Source organism: Pan paniscus, chromosome 8 (genome assembly GCF_029289425.2).
Source record: "Pan paniscus chromosome 8, NHGRI_mPanPan1-v2.0_pri, whole genome shotgun sequence".
Taxonomy (NCBI): domain Eukaryota; kingdom Metazoa; phylum Chordata; class Mammalia; order Primates; family Hominidae; genus Pan; species Pan paniscus.
In genome coordinates, this window is record NC_073257.2 from 26,692,021 (window position 1) to 26,713,077 (window position 21,057).

Genomic DNA, 21,057 nt, shown 5'->3' on the forward strand with positions numbered 1-21,057 from the left:
ACATACACATACACAAATCCCTTGAAACCTAAAAACTGAAGGGTTTGAATGAGAATCTATTTGCTATGTAGAGATTTTATGTTTAAACTTTGGTAGGACCCGAACCCCACAGTTTCCATGTTTATTAGACAATATGATGATCAAGGAACAAGCCATGATGTGAGTGATACTGATAAATATAATATGTGAGCAGCCTGACTCACTGACATCCATTTCTCCCCCGACTATAGCATGCCATTTTAATCGGCTCATGGTGTGATTTACGCAGAGCCTGGGTCCTGATTATTTGCATAGGGAACTCCCTTCGAAGTCTACGAGAGTTGTACTCGCGTGAGGTTAGGAGCTCGGATCCACAGATCTGTTAGGCGCCAGAAACTGCACAATACTGCGATAGTTTGCAATTTGAAAACCTGGTCAAATGAACAGATTATGATGCCATTCCCCAAAGCATTCAAACCTCATCCTGCCAATCAAGTGAGCTAGGATGCCAGTGTCATTTGCCATTTTCTTTGCTGTGGTAGGGGATCATGAAACAGCACCTTGGATTGAAGTGTACTGCCTGTAAGCAACAGGATTCCAGCTACATGCCCAGTGAGAACAAGTGGGTCACCAAGGGGATCTCAAAGATCTGCCAGCCCGCAGAAGGGCTGGAGTTAGAGCCTTTGTAACAAACTCTCACTTGAGGCTATCCTTCTAATGAATGACTCTCAGACATGGGTGAACATAACAGAGATGGGAAATTCTCGCAAAGGATGGGGTGTCTTCCTGTACAAGACCTACTTCTAACATTCTCTGAAAACATCATGGTCAGGCTCATTAACCAGCAGGAAAAAAAAAAAATGTTCAATGACAAGAGTCTATTTGTGTCCAAATCATTACACAGGGCATCAAAGAGATGAGGTAAATCAAAGCTTTGTCCTATTGACTTTAACTCTGCTGTGTGTTTAGAGAGCTATTTGCCCCTTGATTTGTTTTGAAATTTCTGCTTAAGAAAAGTAATATTTCTAGCATTATTGAAAACTTTTGATCTATCCATTTAGAGTTATAGGTAAATATAGCAGATATCAAATAACACCTTCATCGTCTGAGCTTATAATGGAAAACCCCACGTTCAAAGCATCTCTTGAAAGTGAAAAAGCAAACTCCAGCCAAGAAGAACAAGCGCTTAGAGTCTTCAGGAGACCAAAACCAGTTCCCCGTGAGCATTTCTAAATGTTACAGGACCAAGTTCAAGATGTCAGGCTAGAGCAGTGCTCTGAAATCTTTTCTGCAGGTCTGCTAATTTTCCGAGAACACACTGGCCTCCAGAATGCATTAACCTACTTTCTACAGAGAGGATTCCCTGGTCCTCCTGCTCTGAAGAAGAGGAGGAGGAAGAGGAAAGAGGCTATTTCAAGTGGGAGCTGGGCACACTCTTTGCCTTAAACGTGTTACTCCTCCTGCTAAACAGCAATACGGTGTGAGAAATTGGTACTTCCTGCAAACGAACAGCTCCGAGGGCTGCACGGCCCCAAAGCAAGAGTGATTGGAAATCCTGCTAAAATATGGCTGTCTAATCAACCGAGAGGCGAACTCATTTACTGAGGTTCCCATTGTCCACGCTGACAGATGGCTCGCTCCCCTCTCTGCTCTCCCCTTCCCCTCAGATCGCGCTGCCGTGCAGGCAAGCCTATTCTTTGAGAGATCCAGTTGCAATCGCCAGCCTAGTTCTGAAACGAGACAAAAGCTCCGTGAGCCTCCTCCCATGCACAGAGCCTTTTCTGTCCCTCCAAGCAGAAGGAAAAGAAATCCAGATCCACTCCCCTTACCTTCGTCCTCATCGGAGACAGGAGCCCTTCCATGGTGGCAGAATCCTCATGCCAGTTTCTGTCTCCTGCAAGTTACTCTCTCTGTGTGCCGTGCTTAAGCATCCCACATGAAAAGAGCCATGTCGGGAGCCGTGGTGGCTCCCCTCTCCCGGGTGGCGCCTCTGCACCGCCACCCGGTCTAACTTGAATCCCCAGCGCCTGCAAAGCGCCGTTCCTGGAGAAGCCTGCTCCTCTCCTCGCCCTGGTCCCCTCTCTCTTTCTCCCTCTCCCGCGCTCTCTCTCCTCCCTCTCTCTCCTCCCTCTCTCTTTCCATAATCTGCCTACAGCTCTCTGTGTACCCTGCTCACTTGACAAATGATCTCTGTCTTAGGTAACGCATTTGAGCCAAGAACAGTGATCTGAAGCAACCCATAGGGCAGCTCATCCAGGGCAGGAGGCGAGGGGGGCTGAGCCGGAGCATCCAGCCCCTTTGGGCTCTGTAGCTTGTTCTCTCCAGAGCTGAGAGCACTGTTGCGTTTGTTCGTTCATTCATTCATTCATTCGTTCATCATTCATTCCTCTCTTAAGAAGTGGGACTCCCACAGGAATGGATCTAGTTGACACCATTACTGAGCTGCTTTTCTGGTTTGTGTACAGAAAGCTGAAAAAGAAATCCCACTGCGTGGAGTACTTCTAAATCCCCATGTTCAGCCCACTGTGAATTTCACATCTGGATAGTTAACTGGGTTCTTCTGCAGTTTGGCCAGATGTTTAGAGGCACATAACTGTAGCCTCTTTTTAGAGAAAGTTTCAAAAACAGATTTATGGACTCTGATCCTGAATAGTGGAGTATTAAAAAAAAAAGTGTGTGTGTGTCTGTGTGTGTGTGTGTGTGTGTGTGTGTGTGTGTGTGTGTGGACGCGCGCTTACGGGCACACTGTCCAGGAGCCCAAATAAATCAGGATTGACTGTTTCATTCAGCATTGCTGGTCACTTGGAAAAAAATACACAATGAAAGAAAAATGGCAAAGACCTAGGCCAGAGCATAATGCAGTTGAAAAGATGAGATTTTTCTGAACTTCTTTATGCTTGAGGAATTTTCTCTGTGAGAATAATTTAACATCTCTTCTTCAACTGGTGACTCCTTAAATGTGGCTACACACATCTATGCCATCACCAAGGGGCCAGGACCCCTTTTGCATCATATATGTGACACATGTGCACCACACATGAACCTATCAATGCGATTTAAGGAAGATGCCCCTGTCGCTTGCCCTTCTTTCCATCTGTGATTCTTGTACTCACAAGACATCCCCAAGGTAGGGCGAGCCACTCTGTCCTCCAGATGGAATCACAGGCTGGTCCCAGGCCCCTGCCTCTTCCCTCATTGATGCTTTTCGTCCCTAATTAACATCCTTCTTCTCCTCCCGTTCACACATCAGCATTCCAAAAGATCTTCAGTATCTACACCAACTCTATCACCTCTTGATCACCTCCTTCGTAGTCTCCAGTTTGCTTCCTTTTTTTTTTTTTTTTTTTTTTTAACAGGGTGTCAGTCTGTTGCTCAGGCTGGAGTACAGTGGTGCAATGATGGCTCACTACAGCCTTGAACTACTGGGTTCAAGAGATCCTCCTGCCTCAGCTTCCTGAATATCTGTGACTGTAGGCATGCACCACCATGCCCAACTAATTTTTAATTTTTTTATGGAGACAGGGTCTTGCTATGTTTCCCAGGCTGGTCTCAAACTCCTGGCCTCAAGAGATCCTTCCGCCTCAGCCTCTCAAAGTGTTGGGATTACAGATGTGAGCCGCTGCTCGGAGTCCAATTTTCTATTCTTAACTCTTTCTCTGCGTCACCTGAGTTGCAGGCTGCAACCTCATTCTCACTTAACCAGACATGTACATCCTTTGACCAGAGTCTTAGCATCCTGACAAATCTGTAGACCCAACATATTGAGTGCAACTCGCTGTCCTTATATAAAAGATTACTGCCATTTCTGGGGGACTCTGGACCTTATTTCTTGGGTATTGACTTAAACAATACTTCTTATTTTGTATTATAGTGTTTAGGGATCCCTAATATTTTCTTCTATTCATGTAGTCACTCAACAAATAGTTGTAAGGCAACTAGTATGTGCTGGAAGCTGTTCTTGTTCTGATGATACAGTGGAGAATAGGGTAGACAAAGTCCTTGTTCCAAGGCCCTATATTTCATAGCAGGTTTGATACAAAACTCAACCAACTCATCAAGCCCTTCCATCTATCCTTGCATTATTCATACCAACCTCTCCCCATGTTTTTGGGTTTCTCTGTGGGATTGCAAACCTTCTGGTGTGACTTCCATTTCCAGTTTAGTGCCATTCTCTTTGTGACTCTTCTCCTAACTGTATACTCATGATCAACTTTCTCCTAGTAAATAAAAAACTAAATTGTCTCCACGAGAATCTCATTCCTTCACCTCCATCTTTTTTTTTTTTTTTTTTTTGAGACGGAGTCTCCCTCTGTTGGCCAGGCTGGAGTGCAGTGGCGCAATCTCAGCTCACTGCTATCTCCGCCTCCTAGGTTCAAGTGATTCTCCTGCCTCAGCCTCCCGAGTAGCTGGGATTATAGGCACTCATCACCACACCCAGCTAATTTTTGTATTTTTAGTAGAGACGGGGTTTCACCATGTTGGCCAGGATGGTCTCAATCTCCTGACCTCATGATCCACCCCCTCGGCCTCCCAAAGTGATGGGATTACAGGCATGAGCCACTGCACCCAGCCTTACTTCCATCTTTAATTCTATTCTCTCTCCTCTTCCCCAGACCCTTCCTCTATTTCCCCAAAGGTTTCATTTTTCAGTGTCAGGGAAGGAAATCACTCGTTTACTCAAAACAGACATGCCGTTCCTCATCCTCCCCGGTTATTGGCCCTGAACCATTAAAACGACTTGTTATCCCACTCACTGTTGAGACATCGCCCATGCCATGTGCTACATTTAGCTTCCATCCCGTTGGATTCTTCAATAACTAGAATAAGCTACATCCATTATTTGCTTTTTTACTTTCGACAATTCTTTCCTGAAGCATTCTGCCCTGTTCATGACATGAACAGGTTCATGAACAGGTTTGCACTGTTTGTGCCCTTTCTAACCTCAGAAACCCCTCTCATCAGAATTTCCAATCATGTACCCTTCTTTTTGTTTGTTTTTGTTTTTGCTTTTGTTTTGAGACAAAGTCTCGCTCTGTTGCCCGGGCTGGAGTGCAGTGGCATGATCTTGGCTCACTGCAATCTCTAACTCCTGGATTCATGTGATTCTCATGCCTCAGCCTCCACCATGCCCAGCTAATTTTTTGTATTTTTAGTAGAGATGGGGTTTCGCTATGTTGGCGGGGCTGGTCTTGAACTCCTGGCCACAAATTATCCGCCCACCTTGGCCTCCCAAAGTGCTGGGATTATAGGTGTCAGCCACTGTGCCTGGCCCCAATCATGTCCCCTTCTCAAGAGTTTTATCCTTGATATTAAAAAATATATATCTCTGGTACAATTGATTACCTGCCCCCCTGCCTCCTGACCCTCTGTACTCTCTCTGGCTCTCAATCTCCCTAAAGGTTTGTTTAAAGTAGATAGAACAGAGAGGGGACTATGCCAAGGTTAAACAAAATTCGACTGATTGCATGTTTAAGGCTGGTTGTTTTCCGAAAAACTCCAACCATAGATTTTGGAACCAGAATAGCTTTCCTGAGTCAAAGGAAAGGACTTTCGGAAGGAATTTGGAATATTCTGTATAAGTGCACCACTTAGGGAGGGTAGAACTTTTCTGGTTGTTTACACACCAGCCATTTAGCCCCTGGAGCCTGGGGTTTTTCACCATATTTTTATAATGGTCTGAGAGGTCCTTGACTAAACCTCTGGAATCAATAGGACTTGGAACCTATCAATTAGTTCCTGAGATGATGCTGCTGTTGATGGTAAAGATGAGAATGGCAATAGCTGTTGAATGCTTACCTGGTGGCAGGCACTGGGCTAAGTGATTTCATGCAGTAGTTCACACAATTCCCTTACCCCCTGCCCTACGAGGGAAGTACTATTCTTACTGTTATACTGCAGAAGCTTCAGCTAAGTAATTCACCCACACAGCATTCAGTTCAATGAAGCCACTGCTAGTGTACTATTTCCACCTTGTGTTATTTCATTAAAAATAATCCCCACCAACATAAGACATATAAAGACTTAAAAGTACATTTTAAATTTCTGTTCTTTATTAGTCAGGGGTTGCAAAGTAAGCATTTGAAAGTATTTTATTTTAGACTATTAGGCTATTACATTAACTTTGAGTACCTCGTTCACTTATGTATTCAGGAAACCAATATTCATTGAACATCCACTTCAAGCCAGGTTCTGTGTTAGACACTTAAAAGCACAAAGTCTTGTGTTTATCAAAGATAAACATTTACAAAATGGAGCACACTAGTCCATTTATCACTTATCATTTCCAAGTCCTTTAAATACAGATGACTGCACCTTTTATGTCTTGTGTGAAGTGGTTGAATTGTTGCAGGGTGAAGGGGGCAGGAAGAGAGAGAGGGTGGTGGGGATTAGAAAATATTTTAACCTGGGCAATAAATGTCCATGAAGAATAACTGTCAGATCATTAGGCACCCTAACACCCTTGACATTGATCAATGTTACCAAAGTATTCAGAAGCAAGAACAATTTGCATTTTTGCCTCACAGATTTCTTTGGATTAGGGCACTCTCTGCTTGCAATTTACCATCTGGGGTTAACCCAAACTTAGAAAAAAAAAAGTCAATAAATATCAAATATGTAGACACCGGTGAAATATTAATTAAGTTTACACCACAAGAGAAAGGGAGTTTTCTCTGAAATCTGACTTAAGGAATTTCTACTTTGTGGTAGGTGGACTTCTCACCTCCAGAGGAAAACTCCCCACACCAAGGAACCTCTCTTAGCAAATGCCCTTGCCCTTTGAGCCACCCATCTTTCATATGTTGATGTCAAAAAAGAGAGGGAAATAATAACTTTATAATAAACTTCTCTAGACTAGGAGCACTTGTAAACGTCACAAAGGCTGTTGGGTAGGCCATGGTTGGAGGCTCAGGTTTTCCATCTCTTGGGCTTAAACACTGACCCTTTCTTCCCCACATCTTTGCCATTTTTGAGGTTAATTTCTTTAGGCCCCTTAGAGTCTCTGGGGATCATAGCTAGCCAAACAATTAGGGTTTATTATCTGGGATTGCACTGCCTGCTTCATAAAGAGTTGATGATTTATTAAGGTGAGAAGATTGTGACCTAAGCACCATGAAGGCTTTACCCTCTGTGACCTGCTCACCACTCTTTACTATTTAGAAACATCTTCATCAAATTGTAGGCTTTGGGATGATAATGGATAGAAAAGGTCTTCTTCCCGGATCAGTTCCAGATATCTTGGGTAACATTGAAGGAGTTATGTAACTAACATGACAAATCTCCTTCCTCCTTTTTCTCTCTGCCTCAACCCTCCTCAGCCACACATATTTGCTTTCATTTATAATATAAATATCCGAACCTAGCACAGAGAAAATTTTCACCTGCTATGTACTAAAGTGCTCAATAAAAATTGTGATTTAATATTAAGTGCTTAAATTTATTCATGTCTAGGTAAGAGAAAACATTCTACGAGTTCTTGCGATACAAAAATTATATAGCGATTAACATTCTTTCAAATTGTTTTTACATGTGTTTGCCTTTTTAAAAACCTCAGAATGGGCCGGGCGCAGTGGCTCACGCCTGTAATCCCAGCGCTTTGGGAGGCCGAGGCAGGCAGATCACTTGAGTTCAGGAATTCAAGATCAGCCTGATCAATATGACAAAACCCCATCTCAACTAAAAATATACAAATTAGCTGGGTATGGTGGTGCACATCTATAGTCCCAGCTACTCAGGAGGCTGATGCAGGAGAATCGCTTGAATCCGGGAGGCGGAGGTTGCGGTGAGCTGAGATTGTGCCACTGCACTCCAGCCTGGGCTACAGAGAGCAAGAATCCATCAAAAAAACAAAGCAAAACAAAACCAAAACCAAAAAACAAACAAACAAAAAACAAACCTCACAATGATCCCATGAGATGTGGCAGGTATTCATTTTCATTTTATAAGATTGGAGAGGTGAATAGGAGAAGAGTAATATTTATTGAGCATCAGCTTTGTTCCAGGGCTTGAGCTAGATACTCTTCAGTGTCATCTCACTTAATTTTAACAGGTGTATTATTATTCCCATTTAACAGATGATGACCTGAGATTGAGAGAATTAAGTATGGTAGTAGATAGCATCATTTGGTCCTGATTATTCATACATTTTGTTATCCATGCAATTTGCTATGTGATTTTGCCACCCTCTCTTTTTCCCTAAGTATGGGTAGAAGGCTAGCAAAGGCGGTACAAGCAGAATTTTGAAATGCGCATGGGAAAGATACACCCACGCTAGTCTGCTGATTCCAACAGGAGGATGAGAGAAGACCCAACCTCCATTACAGACTTACGAGCAAGCCAGAGAATCACAAATGAGTGAGACTAGCCAAGATCAGCTGAGCCCAGCCTACATCAGCGAAACTCTACAGTCTTCTGAAAAACCAATGCCTATTACTGTGTGGCACCAGGCATTGCATTTGTTATGCAGCCAATGGATACGATTCCTAATCCAAGATGAGAGTTCCTAAACTGTGGAGCAGAGCTGACTAGAACTCCAAACGCAGGTTTTGTCCCTCCAAAAATTTCAAGTTCTTCCAATGCTGTCACATTTCTGTGGCTCACCCATGCGCAGTGATGGGTTGTATGATTACTATTTCCCAGACCCCAGATCAATGTCTAAGCTCCAAGACACACATTCCGGCACTTCTATGTTATTGAATGTCAAGTATAGGATCTACTGTATTTTATTTACAATTCCTTAAAATTGTGGCACACTGAGGAAAACACGGTATGAGGTTCTATGCCTTGATCAGTCATCTTGTCTTTACGATCTTTTAGACTCTGCCCCATTTTCTAAAGAACAGCAATTGCCTAAAGTTATCAGCAATTGGTACAGAAGTTAATTGGAATCTAGCCCTTGGAGACTTTTCCGTTCAGCAGTTCTTGCCTTTCCGAAAAAGTGTCTCACAGTGGGAAAAATAAAACTGCTTTTCTTCATTATCATAAACACTTTATCTGGAAATGGTTCTCTACCTGCCCCGATGTTTTATGAAAACATCTAAAGAGCAGAGTGACATTATTTTCCAGTGTTTGAAAAGAGGTATTTCCACTTTTTTCTTTTTTTTTGTTTTTTTCCTTAAGGTTTGTGGTTTAAGTACTTTTGTCAAGAGGGAGAAGAAAACCGACAGCTGCTGCAGCCCCAGATCGCTGCCCCTGTGTTTGCTCAGAAGACCTCTGGGAGCCCAGATAAGGAGAAAGCTGAGAGACAGGCATCTGGGCGGAAGCAATGCCTTCTTCTTCCCGTCGTCACAGAGGGGAAGCAGTTGGATGTTCCTGCAAAGTTAGCATGCAGGGTAGCATTTTTACCTCCCGCTTTTGTTGGATTATTTCCAAGCTCCAAACTAAAGAATTGTGCGACAGAAATTATGTAGGGAAACATTTTAATTTTTGACAAATAAAAATTGCACATATTTCTGGTATAAAACACTATGTTCTGATATATGTACGCATTGTGAAATGATTACCATGAATTTTTTTTATTTGAGATAGGGTCTCACTCTGTTGTCCAGGCTGGAGTGCAGGGGCACAATCACAGCTCACTGCAACCTCGGCTTCCTAAGCTCAAGCAATCCTCCTGCCTCAGCCTCCCCAGCAGCTGGGACTACAGATGTGCACCAACATGCCCAGCTAATTTGTGTACTTTTAGTTGAGATGGGGTTTTGCCATATTGACCAGGCTGGTCTTGAATTCCTGAACTTGAGTGATCTGCCCGCTTCGGCCTCCCAAAGGGCATGCTGGGATTACAGACATGAGCCACGGTACCCGGACTACATCTTTTCTTGATATTTCTGTCAAAATGTTCAGGATTGTCACGACTTGGACAAACCACTTTCAAAAGCTTTGTTTATTTGTGGCTTTTTCTTTATAAGAGGCAACCCCAACACTACTACCAAACTGCCGTATAATTGTTTATCAAACCTAGACTGGGGAGGGGACAAAAATGATAGTGATCAATGGAGATGGGAGTTGACACAGTTTCTGCTTCTAAGACTTCTTTGAACTCTCAAGCTGTGTTTTTAAAAAGAGAGAGACATAGGGTGCAGTAGCACATGCCTGGAATCCCAGTGCTTTCAGAGGCTCAGGCAATGAAATTGCTTGGGGCCAGTAGTTCAAGACCAGCTTGGGTAACATAAGAAGACACTGTCTCTACAAAAAATAAAAAATAATAATAATAGCCAGGCAAGGTGGCACATGCCTATAGTTTCAGCTACTTGGAGGGCTAAGGCAGGAGGAGAGTTTGAGCCCAGGAGTTTGAGGCTGCAGTGATCTCTGAGCTTGCCACTGCACTCCAGCCTGGACAACAGAGCAAGAGAAGTCTGACAAGACAAAATTTTTTCTTTCTCTAATTGGCCCATCCTTCATGGTAGGGGTGTGAAAGAGACCCCCATCATCTACCCTAAAAGTAACTCATGAACCCCTTGGTACAGGGGTGTTCCTAGGTTCCTTCAAGGTGGACACATGTGCTGAGAACTTCCTTTAAGGCAGGTTCGACCAGGGGCTCTGCCCTGAGGTTACCAGTGTGAAGAGTACAAGTGAAGGCTGTTGAAAAATTTAAGAACTCCAAGGATTAGAGGTAACAATCACAGAAACCTTCTGAATTCTACTGAGTGAGAACTAGCAGGAGGGTTGAACAATTCAAGTGGAAGCAAACGTTGGGAGAAGTACTTATTTCACCTGGGATTGTTGATTAGGCTGCTTCAAGGGAAATCCTATTCTTGAAGGTGGCTTTGACCATCTGGAGGAGGTTAGGATGTTGGCGCGTGGGGCTGTCGTAAGCAGGATGGGGTGGAGATGTGTAGGAGTGAGGGAGGACTTCAGATAGAGAGACTGATCCATGCTGAAAAAGCATAGAGCTAGGCAGTAACATATTTGAAGAGAAAAACAAAAACACTGAAGTTTACAGAGTGCTGATAAGTGATCTCCAGATTATATGGTCTTAGACGCGATTTTTCTTAATTTAAAATTGAATTTACACCTCACTTTATTTGAAAACAGTTATGTGTCATGCACGAATGAAATAATGTGCAGACAGAGTTCACTTTACATCATTAGTGGTGTCTTGGAAAGTTACACATTAATTTATTTAGAAATCTGCAGGAAATTCCTTTATGTTATAAAAGCTCATTCTTCTAAGTTATTCTAATTTTACAAGTTGGAATGGGCCATGCCTGCAGAGTGTTTGATGGTCCCTTTAACAGTACTGGGATTGCCTAATAATGGAATTATGTTTACAATGTGACCTTTCAAACAATAAATGTGCCTCAATGTGCATTATTTTCATAGCTCTAAGGAGTTGTTTCTTTTTTTTTTTCAAATCACTCCTGTGTCTTAAATTTCCTTGGCCAGCTTCAACCTGAGGCACAAAGGAAAGTAATTGCTTGATTCAATTTCTCACTGTGTCAAAATAATGAAATTGATGGGCATCTTTTACTCCCAAACCTGGAAATGCATTCTATTTTGCAAATTGAATCTTAACCATGGTATCTAAATATGTTCATTAAAAGCAAAACTACTGTCTTTTAAAAATGTTCATAAACAGAGACACTCATGCCTGAGGTCATAAAGCCAAGTTGGCATTTTGATCAGGTGTGAAGAATATTTCTGTCTCAATTTTAGTAAGACATGATTTTTCTGACTCAGTACCTCAGCATAACCTAAGAAACCAAACTTTGTGAACAGTATTGACTTTAAACATCATAGTAATCATAAGAACAAAGAGAAATTATGAGATATGGAAAATAGCTCCAGAAACAAAGGCTTAATTTGAAAACTTTGCTATGGTTTCCAAGCATGTTTTTACCTGGTCATGGTTTGGAGAAAGGGGTTGGACCTTCTAAAAGTAGATCACCAAAGCACTTACAACTTAACACATTTCCTTTTTTGCTTTTCTTTTCTTTTCTTTTCTTTTTTTTTTTTTTGAGAGAGTCTCACTCTCTGTTGCCCAGGCTGGAGTGCGGTGGTGCCATCTCGGCTCACTGCAAACTCTGCCTCCTGGGTTCAAGCGATTCTCCTGCCTCAGCCTCCAGAGTTGCTGGGATTACAGGTGCATACCACCACAACCAGTTAATTTTTTTTTTTTTTTTTTTTTTTTTAGTAGAGATGGGGTTTCACCATGTTGGCCAGGCTGGTCTCGAACTCCTGACCCAAAGTGCTGGGATGGATTACAGGCGTGAGCCACTGCAACCGGCCCCTGAACCCATTTTCTATACCCAGCTTGTTGAGTAATCTCAGTTATTTATCTAGCTTCTCTTAGCCAACTTTCTATTCTATTATGTTAAAAAAAAATGGATAAATTACTACTTCTCCAATGTTAAAAAATGTATTTTTTTTGTTGTTCCAATTTAAGGGAATTTGTTTGCTCAACAAAGGCTGAAGTGCTTTATACAAGGCACCGTGCCCATCTCCTGAGGAGCCTCTGAACGTTCCCAGAAGCACACGTCCAGGCCGGGCAAAGCATGGCTTCTGTTTCCACCTCTCAGTGAAATCAATCCCCCTAAGCTTTCTTTCAAAGTAGCCCAGATGTGTGGCTCATGGGCTATATAGTCAGATATGAAAGAAGAGAAGTTTGGAGAATAAAGGCGCATTTTCTTATTTATTTATTTTTTATTTTTTAAGGAAATGATAGATTTCCTTACCACATCCTCGTGCATGGCCTGCCCGGATACAACTGCGTGGGTACTGCGATGGAGCACAAACGCGACCGCTAAAGTCGTGTAGGGTGTTTCCCTTTCATGTCTGAATTTGTTTAGACAGTTACACAATCAGAGAGCGCGGAATGAGAGAAAACAAAGCCCAGGAGAAAGGAATGCTTTGAATCTAGGTCCCTGGGCCTTGATACTTTTTCTTTGTTAAATCAACCCAAGACCGCTCCATATGCTGATCATCTTTTGCCAATGTCTGCGTCTGAACAGGTTTTCCCAGGCATGTAGCTCAGAAAGAACCTTTCATCCTCCTTTTCCTGTTATGTGTATAATGTGGTGTAACCCAAAGCCACTGTGGGTTCTAATTTGCATGTCTATTTCAAGAAGCCTGGAAACTATTTGCATAAGACTCTTGCTTCCTGAGAGATCCCAGCAGAAGGATGTAGAGATAGAGTCTTTCATTTTTTCATTTAGTTCTAGATATCCATAGTGAGAGATCTGTGTGTCTAAACCCCAAAATCTGTAGAATGTGCATGAAAAAATCTACCACCCTAAGCGAAGGAGAGCTAGTACAGATGAGGATATCATGGCAGAAAGTAGTACAAAGAGCATTAGAAAGTTTTGTAGTTTTCCAAATCCCAAATATTTTTTGGAGCTTTGTTGTAGAACTATGGAAACATGAAACGTACAACAAGATTATCAAAGGTTCAACCTCATCTTCCAAGAGAGAGAAACAGATAGAGAGGGGATATACTTCATGGTTGGAGAGCTGCAGGGGCAGTCGTTAGCTTTGCAGATGAGCAGAAGAGAGGATAGCAGCAGCTCGAGAGTGGCACCTTCAGCAGTTCTAGAGAGAAGGGATGGCAGCAGCAGTAGACCAGGCTAGTACCAGCCAAAGCAACAGAGAAGTACAATCCAGACTAGTCCTGGGGGGAATGGGGTAGACAGGGCAGGGCCCAGTGGAGGCAGCCATGGCCAGGTTTCCTAGAGAGTTAGAGTGAGATAAAGTGGTAACAGCAACAGGGCAGAGAGAGACTTGGCAGGAAATGCAAAGATGGCACCTGGAGCAGAATGATGTGCATCAGGTGAGAGGAAAAGCGCAAGGCCAGAGGATCAACTGTGCAGGGTCCATGGTGATGGAGCACAGCAGTGGGCAGAAGTGCGGGCTGGGGCCTACCCCCGTAAAGGAGACACTGGAAACCATCGTCCAAAGAGACAAAGACACCAATGACTAACAGAATTTCTTGAGCTTACAAAATCGCAGATAAAAAGAAAAAGAAAAAAAAAAAAAAAAAGACTGGCCAAAATGCTAAAACTCCCTCCTCTTATGGGATAACAAAACAGGCTACAATTGGTTGGAATCAATATGACCAACTAGAGCCTGTACAGAACCAGCCTGTGATGTCACAGTCTGAACTACCACCACACGTTTCGTACTAACGCCCCCTGAATTTGCACATGCGACCCATGAGGAGGCATGAAGAGATAACTGCTCATGCCAAGAACTTTCTAGGTTTCCCCTTTCCTTCCACCAATCACCCACTAATCCCAGAATCCACCCCGTAAACCTCTTCTAATAAAACTACTCCCTTGAAGCCAGCAGAGGGAGACAGATCTGAGCTGGACTCCTGTCTCCTTGGGAACAATAAAAGCTTTGCTTTTCTCACAAACCTGGTGTCATAGTCTTGGCACACTGGGCAGTGACCCTTTGGCTCCATGACAAACATGATGGTCTAGGGACCCTGCTTCTCTCCTGTTCAGTCTCAGGTGACCCAAGGACTAGACGATGCATCCTCTTCCTTTTTACCTATCTTCATATCCTCATGAGAGAAGGGAGGGTTATCAGCCTCTGAGGATGCAGATGTTGCGCTCAGCCCCAGGATCCCCAGGAGACTGGCAAAGAAGATCATAGCTTTGACTGTTCAGGGTGGCCTTGGACACAAGTTGTACCCTTAAGGAATACCCTTCTCTGCCCAGTATGGTGGTTCATGCCTATAATCACAGCACTTTGGGAGGCCAGGGAGGGAAGACTGCTTGAGCCCAGGAGTTTTGAGACCAGCCTGGGCAACATACTGAAACCTCGTCTCTGCAAAAAAATAACATAATTAGTCAGGTGTGGCGGTGCACATTCCTAGCTACTAATCAGGTTAAGGCAAGAAGATTGCCTGAGCCCAGGAGTTTGGGGAAGCAGTGAGTTGTGATCATGCCTTTGTACTCTCGTTTGGGTGACAGAGCAAGGCTCTGTCTCAAAGGAAAGAAGGAAAGAAGGAAGGAAGGAAAGAAGGAAGGGAGGGAGGGAGGGAGGGCGACACTCTTCCTTATAACAAGAAACAGCTTGCATTCTATAAAAGCAACGATGTGATTTCTTAAAGGCATTATGAGCCTAACTCCACGATATCAGATCATAGGATATTACAGTCAAATTGTGTATCAACTAGTCCATCATTTCACAGATAAGTAAATTGAGTCCCAGAGAGTTCAGTTACTTTCCTAAGATTACAGAAGTCCTCAACCTTGCTAATCTGATGTTCTTTCTTTTTCAACATACTGTTGGCTATATATGTCCTTTGTAAATAAAGGAACAGAGCCATTATTGTGGAATGACTGACTTAAAGAACGCTCCATGGACATTTGCTTCAACCTATATCCCATGCCTTTCTCCATTTACCCCCAAATTGACATAGAAAAAGATCAGCCAGATACAGTGGCTGGGAGGGATACAGAGAATGCTGTCACAGAGAAGGAACTCAATAAATACTTGGTAAAATATTTATTTTTGGGGTTAGAAGTAGACTTGGGAAATTTGGTTTTCTTTGATTCCATATTTCACTAGGGGGAAATAAAGATGTAAAACAGAGACATAAAACATGCCATTAGCTTTATGGGCCTTGGGACAGTGGGGTTCCCAGTTTTCCCGGGAGATGACGATGGAATGCACTCAGGCAGCTCCCACAATACAATTTTCCCATCTCTAGTGTCCTATTGGGAAGGTATCTCCACCTCCTTGTAGCCTCTCCATGCTGAATACATTTAAAACTCCCCTCTAACCTCCTTTCCCCCAAAGGAGCTCCTTCCTTAGACTCTCCAGGTGCTGTCCTTGATGCTAATCTTTCTTCTAGTCAGCCTTTTGTTTTTCATGTAAAAATGACTTATTTCATTATTTACTGGACCTTTTCCACAAAATGCCTGGAATCAAATAAAAAATTACTGGATTCTCAAGTCAACCTTTCTGGACTCCCGCCTCTCCCCCTGTGCCAAGGACCCATGACCTGCTTGCTGCCTGGGCTCTTTGTGTGGTTTGGTTGCTTTTCTCAGACTTGAATGCTTCCCACTGAAATCCTACAATTGGGCACACAGCACTCCCTATTGAAAATGTATAATAGCTTCTCATTATACAAGCTCTTTACTTTGGCTTTTAGAATCATGTGCCATCTCCTTTCCTATTTGCCTCCCGCCTGCCAAACTCATTATCCAATCATTCCCTCTTCAATCAGTCCCACCTTTCTACCTTCAGGTCCTTTTGCAGAATCCAACCTTTAATCAAAGAGATAAAGCAGGCCAAGACCCAATGTCCATTACTTAATAAGCCCTCAATAGACATTAGCTTTCTTCAAAGTCCTCATCAACTCCTTTTCTTGGCTGGGCACAGTAGCTCAGACTTTGAGAGGCTGAGGTGGAAGGCTCACTCAAGCCCAGGAGTTTGAGACAAACCTGGGCAACATAGTGAGACCCCGTCCCTACGAAAAATCAAAAAATTAGCTGAGCACCAGTTGCATGCGCCTGTGGTCCCAGCAACTTGGGAGGCTGGGGTGGGAGGATCGCCTGAGCCTGGGAGGTTAAGGCAGCAATGAGCGGTGATTGCAGCACTGACCTCCAGTCTGGGCAACAGAGCGAGGTTTTGTCTCAAAAACAAAACCAAACAAAATCCCCCCCAAAACAACTCCTTTCTGGGAAGCTTTCCCTGAGCAACCCAGCTCACCTCTGTTTGTCTTCACTGCCTGTTTGACATTTAGCTTAAGTTACCTTGTGCTGTTATCTTTTAACCCTGATCTGTATTTTAACCCTCAAGCACAAGGTCTCATGGCTGTGTATTTCCACCTCTGTGTATGGTGTCCTATAGATAGTGAGAGCTTAACATCTTGCGTCAGTGATGATGCTGCAGCATTGCTACGATGTCACCCTTAGCTCCAAACATGCCTACATCATTGGCAAACCTTTGAAACCCCAATAGCAAAATGCCAGAAATGCAAGAATTTGAGGTGGAAAAAGGGGTAAGAGGAGGAAGAGAATGGGCCGGGCGCGGTTGCTCACGCCTGTAATCCCAGCACTTTGGGAGGCAGAGGTGGGTGGATCACCTGAGGTCAGGAGTTCAAGACCAGCCTGACCAATATGATGAAACCTGGTCTCTACTAAAAATACAAAAAATAGCCAGGTGTGGTGGCGGGCACCTGTAATCCCAGCTACTCGGGAGGCTGAGACAGGAGAATTGCTAGAACCTGGGAGGCGGAGGTTGCAGTGAGCTGAGATTGCACCATTGCACTCCAGCCTGGGCAACAAGAGTGAAACTCCATTTCAAAAAAGAAAAAAGAGGAGGAAGATAATGAATATTTACAGACTGCCTTCTCTGTACCAAGTAACATTCTTTGTTCTTGTATAAATGTCCTCTCCTATAAAGAAAAAAATAAACAAAAAGAGGGAATTGATTCAGTCAGGGTAACAGATGTTAGTGTCATCACTTAGGACTAGAGCCCATAAACTTCTGACTGCCACTGAAAAACAGCCAATGTCAAGGTGAGTTTAGACAGATCTTAACTCAGCCTGATGCTCATTAATGAGAACGATGGCAAAAGTGTTGGGAACTTGAGTCGGCCTCAGTAGGAAAATTCTTGTAAATTTAATGAGAGCTCAGGAGAGATTTCTATCTGTCTTAATTATGCTTGCAAACTTCATAGGGCGCTCTCTGACTCTAGGCTAAAACATGAAGCACCTTGATACCTCTAATACATAAGCCTAAGGCAGTAAATCAGGTTCTCCCCACACGTACACCACTTTCCAAAATATATTTGACAAAACTTATCTAAATGTCTCATAGACACTACCCTTCGACTAAGAAAAGGGTTTTGGTTATCACTCCCATTTTACAGACAGAAAAACTGTGGAACAGATTCTGATGCAACAGTATGCCCTCGCCCTAGCAGACGAGTTTGTTGCTCATCCTGAAGTGAAAACAGTAGTTTCTTCACAGCAAATGACCACCCCTCTCATGTTGGTAGTTCTACCATTTTCAAGACAACTGTATTACCAGAAAAAAGGGCTCACTGCTGGATGCGCTAGAAGCCGATACTATGACACCGGGTTTTCTGTTTGTTTGTTTTTTGTTCATTTTTTAGAGTCAGGATCTTGCTCTGTTGCCCAGGCTGGAGTGCAGTAGTGCCATCATAGCTCACCGCAGCCTCAGTCTCCAAGGCTCTAGCGATCCTGCCTCCCGAGTAGCTGAGACCACCTCTGCCTCCCAAGTATTTGAGACCACAGGCACATGCTATCACACCTGGCTAATAAATTTTTTGTAGAGCTGGAGTTTTCTTGTGTTGCCCAGTCTGGCCTCAAATTCCTGGCCTCCAGCAATCCTTCCACCTTGGTCCCCCAAAGTGCTGGGACTACCGGCGTGAGCCCCGGCATCTGGTCAACACTGGATTTTTGAGAAAAGAAAAGCTTTATATTGCAAGTCTACTCACAAGGAGACAGGAGTCAAGTTCAAATCTGTCAACCTGTGCTGGCTCCAAGGCAGTATTTTTTAATGGAAAAGTTTCAGGGGGTGGATTTGGGGATAAGCAGGTGACTGATGGAAGGAAGCAGGAAGTCTGGAAAGTCCTTGGGCATGCGCAGTTATCTATTCGTGATGCCTCCTGGGGCTGTTGTGTGCAAATTTGGAGGAAGTTAGTGTGAAACATGGGTGGAAATTCAGGCTGTGAGGTCAGCAAGCTGGTTCTGCGCAGACCCCAGTCAGCCATATTGGTTCCAACCAACTTTAGCCAGTTCTTTTATCTCATAGATGGAGAGAGTTTTAGTGTTGCAGTGAGAGGTTTCTTGTCTTATATGTTAACCTGCACACTCAAGAATTTTTGTTAGTTACTAGTTGTACTCTTGGGGGCATAGTCTCAGTTTCAGCTTTTCAGCAAGTTTTTGCTTTTCTTATGTGTTATCCTCTAAGCCCAAGAAGTTAGCCATTGGCTTCTTTAACTCTTTGGGGCATGGTTTCAGTTGGGAATCCCAAATAGAAAGGGTCTTCTGCTTTGAGAGAATTTTATCTAAATGGACACACAACTCATAAAACAACAGTAGTTGAGAGAAAGCAGAGGCTAATGGGGTCAAAGGTGAACAGCCAGTAGAAGTGCCAGCTCCTAAGAGAAAGGATATCAAGGGACAGCCATAGTTTACAAGACCCAGGACCAATCCCAATAAAAGTCCTGTCTCATGACCCCTGGTCTCTCTGTCACTAATTGAGAAATACAATCAACCGCTCCCCTCTGTTTATGCAGTGCATCCAGCATCATGTGACTACACAAGAGAACAAAAAGTAGTATCGGGCTGTTGCTATGGAGACTTAAGAACCATGTGAATTGCTATGGCATCATAAAAGCAAAATTCCAATCATCAGTCTTTAACTATAGGGCTGTTGAAATCTATCTCATATTTTTAGAATGTGTGACATTTAACACATTGATGAATATTTCCAGCCTCAGAATATATTCCCTGCTTTCATATTTAGATAGGATTTTTCAGCTCAACTGGCTGTTTTTTTTTTTTTTTCTCTCTCTCTCTCTCCTGGCAAATGCTTCATCTCCTCATGAGTGATTACAACTCTTTCTATACTTTCCTAGATGTTTCTTCATTCTTGCTTCCTGTTTTTTCTTTATTCTATAATTAAAATTATTTTCTCACTCACTGTCTCCACTTCCACCAGACCACTTTTTCACATCCCCAGTTGACATTTCAACCAGGTTTTAACCTCCACTGGTCTTAACTGACCACACTTTAAGCCGGAGTTGCTAATAATCAACAATTCTGAGCCCCAGCCAAAGGTGCACAGCTACCTCCTTGGTGGTTTTTTTCCCTGAAAGTCACCATCCCCTTATCATCCAAGGGAATTCCAATTCACTGACTTTTCTAGGCTTTATATGAAATCATTCTTTTGGATGGAGAATAACATATCTAATTCTCCGCTTTTTCTTTGTAAGAATTGCTAACTGGGTTTTGTGTAGCTGTATACACAGACCATTTTGAATATCAGTGTGTATCCACACACACCTGTTTTGCTTATCTTATTTGGAAGATGTTAAAAGAGATTGATTAACTTGTTTAGAATAACAGCTCTTATAACCTAATTAGCTTAGAAGCAAAAATGGGAAAGTGTAAATATCAGGAAATATACATTCACATAACAAAACTCTGCTAAAAGAAACCTGTTACAGTGGTGCACTGTTGTGAGATAAATTCCTCCACATTCCTTTTATTCTTGCAGCATCAGCCTCTCCAAATCTTCATGTGTATTAAGAACCTTCTTTTTTTAACCTCTTTCCTTAAGAGAGCTTCAGGATCTCTTGGACTTACGTATTTTCATCTCCTCCTTAAACCTCTCCAAACAAGAGCCTTCTTGTTCCCTCCACAGTATTATACAATAAGCTCAAGTACATCAGTGAGCATGGTATTACCAAGGTGTGATTTTATTCTGTGAGTTTCCAGGAATGAACATCTCCCCTCTAGGTTACTGAATTCTAAAACGTAATGAATTCCTTCAAAGAGTTTTTAAGCATTTTTGCATCAACTTTTTCTTCCAGGGGTCACCAAAGGATGATTTATTTATTCACTGTTGCATTTATAATCACCCCAATAGGGTGCAGTTGTCACTGCTGTGTACATAGCAATATGAACTAAATATATTTGCACAGACAGTAATGCCACAAAAAGAAATAAAGAGTAACAGCGTGTATTTGCTGACTCCACCATCAAGGACTGCACTGTTATCCTTGTCAATATCTAGGTCAAGTTAAATACTGTTTTCAGAAATTCTACCCTGGGCCATCCATGGCTAATTTTATTTTTTGTTTGAATGGGATTTCTGGTAATCATGATCTTGGGAAGAACACAGTCTTACTCCTGATGATTTCTAAATACATTAGACTGTCTGTAAACCAATGAACGGTACTTTACCTTGCTTTTTCCCTGATAGGTTGCCTCTTAATTAATCAATCCATCAACTGAGACTAATGCACCAAGTGATGTGCCTCACATCAGGAACTGTGCAATGGAAGCATAAGTGAGCCTTTGCTGATATTTTTACTTAACACTTTCGGGTCCAGAGACCTTGTCTTATTAATCACAAACCAAACTTCCAGAAAAC

The 21,057-nt window shown here is 42.8% G+C and overlaps 1 protein-coding gene across 9 annotated transcripts in view; it reads right to left on the reverse strand.

The window, feature by feature from the left end:
* The window catches only part of FRMD4A (FERM domain containing 4A), a 688,283-nt gene that overhangs the window by 526,934 nt on the left and 140,292 nt on the right, over window positions 1-21,057 (reverse strand). The window contains exon 1 of one of the 9 annotated variants that reach the window (XM_034930007.3): window positions 1,809-14,799. The exons of the other annotated variants lie outside the window; for them this stretch is intronic. Within the exon in view, the coding sequence (XP_034785898.2) occupies window positions 1,809-1,841 (33 nt within the window). The 5' untranslated portion in view covers window positions 1,842-14,799. Of the gene's footprint in view, window positions 1-1,808; window positions 14,800-21,057 lie in introns of those variants that run through there. 9 annotated transcript variants of the gene reach the window in all.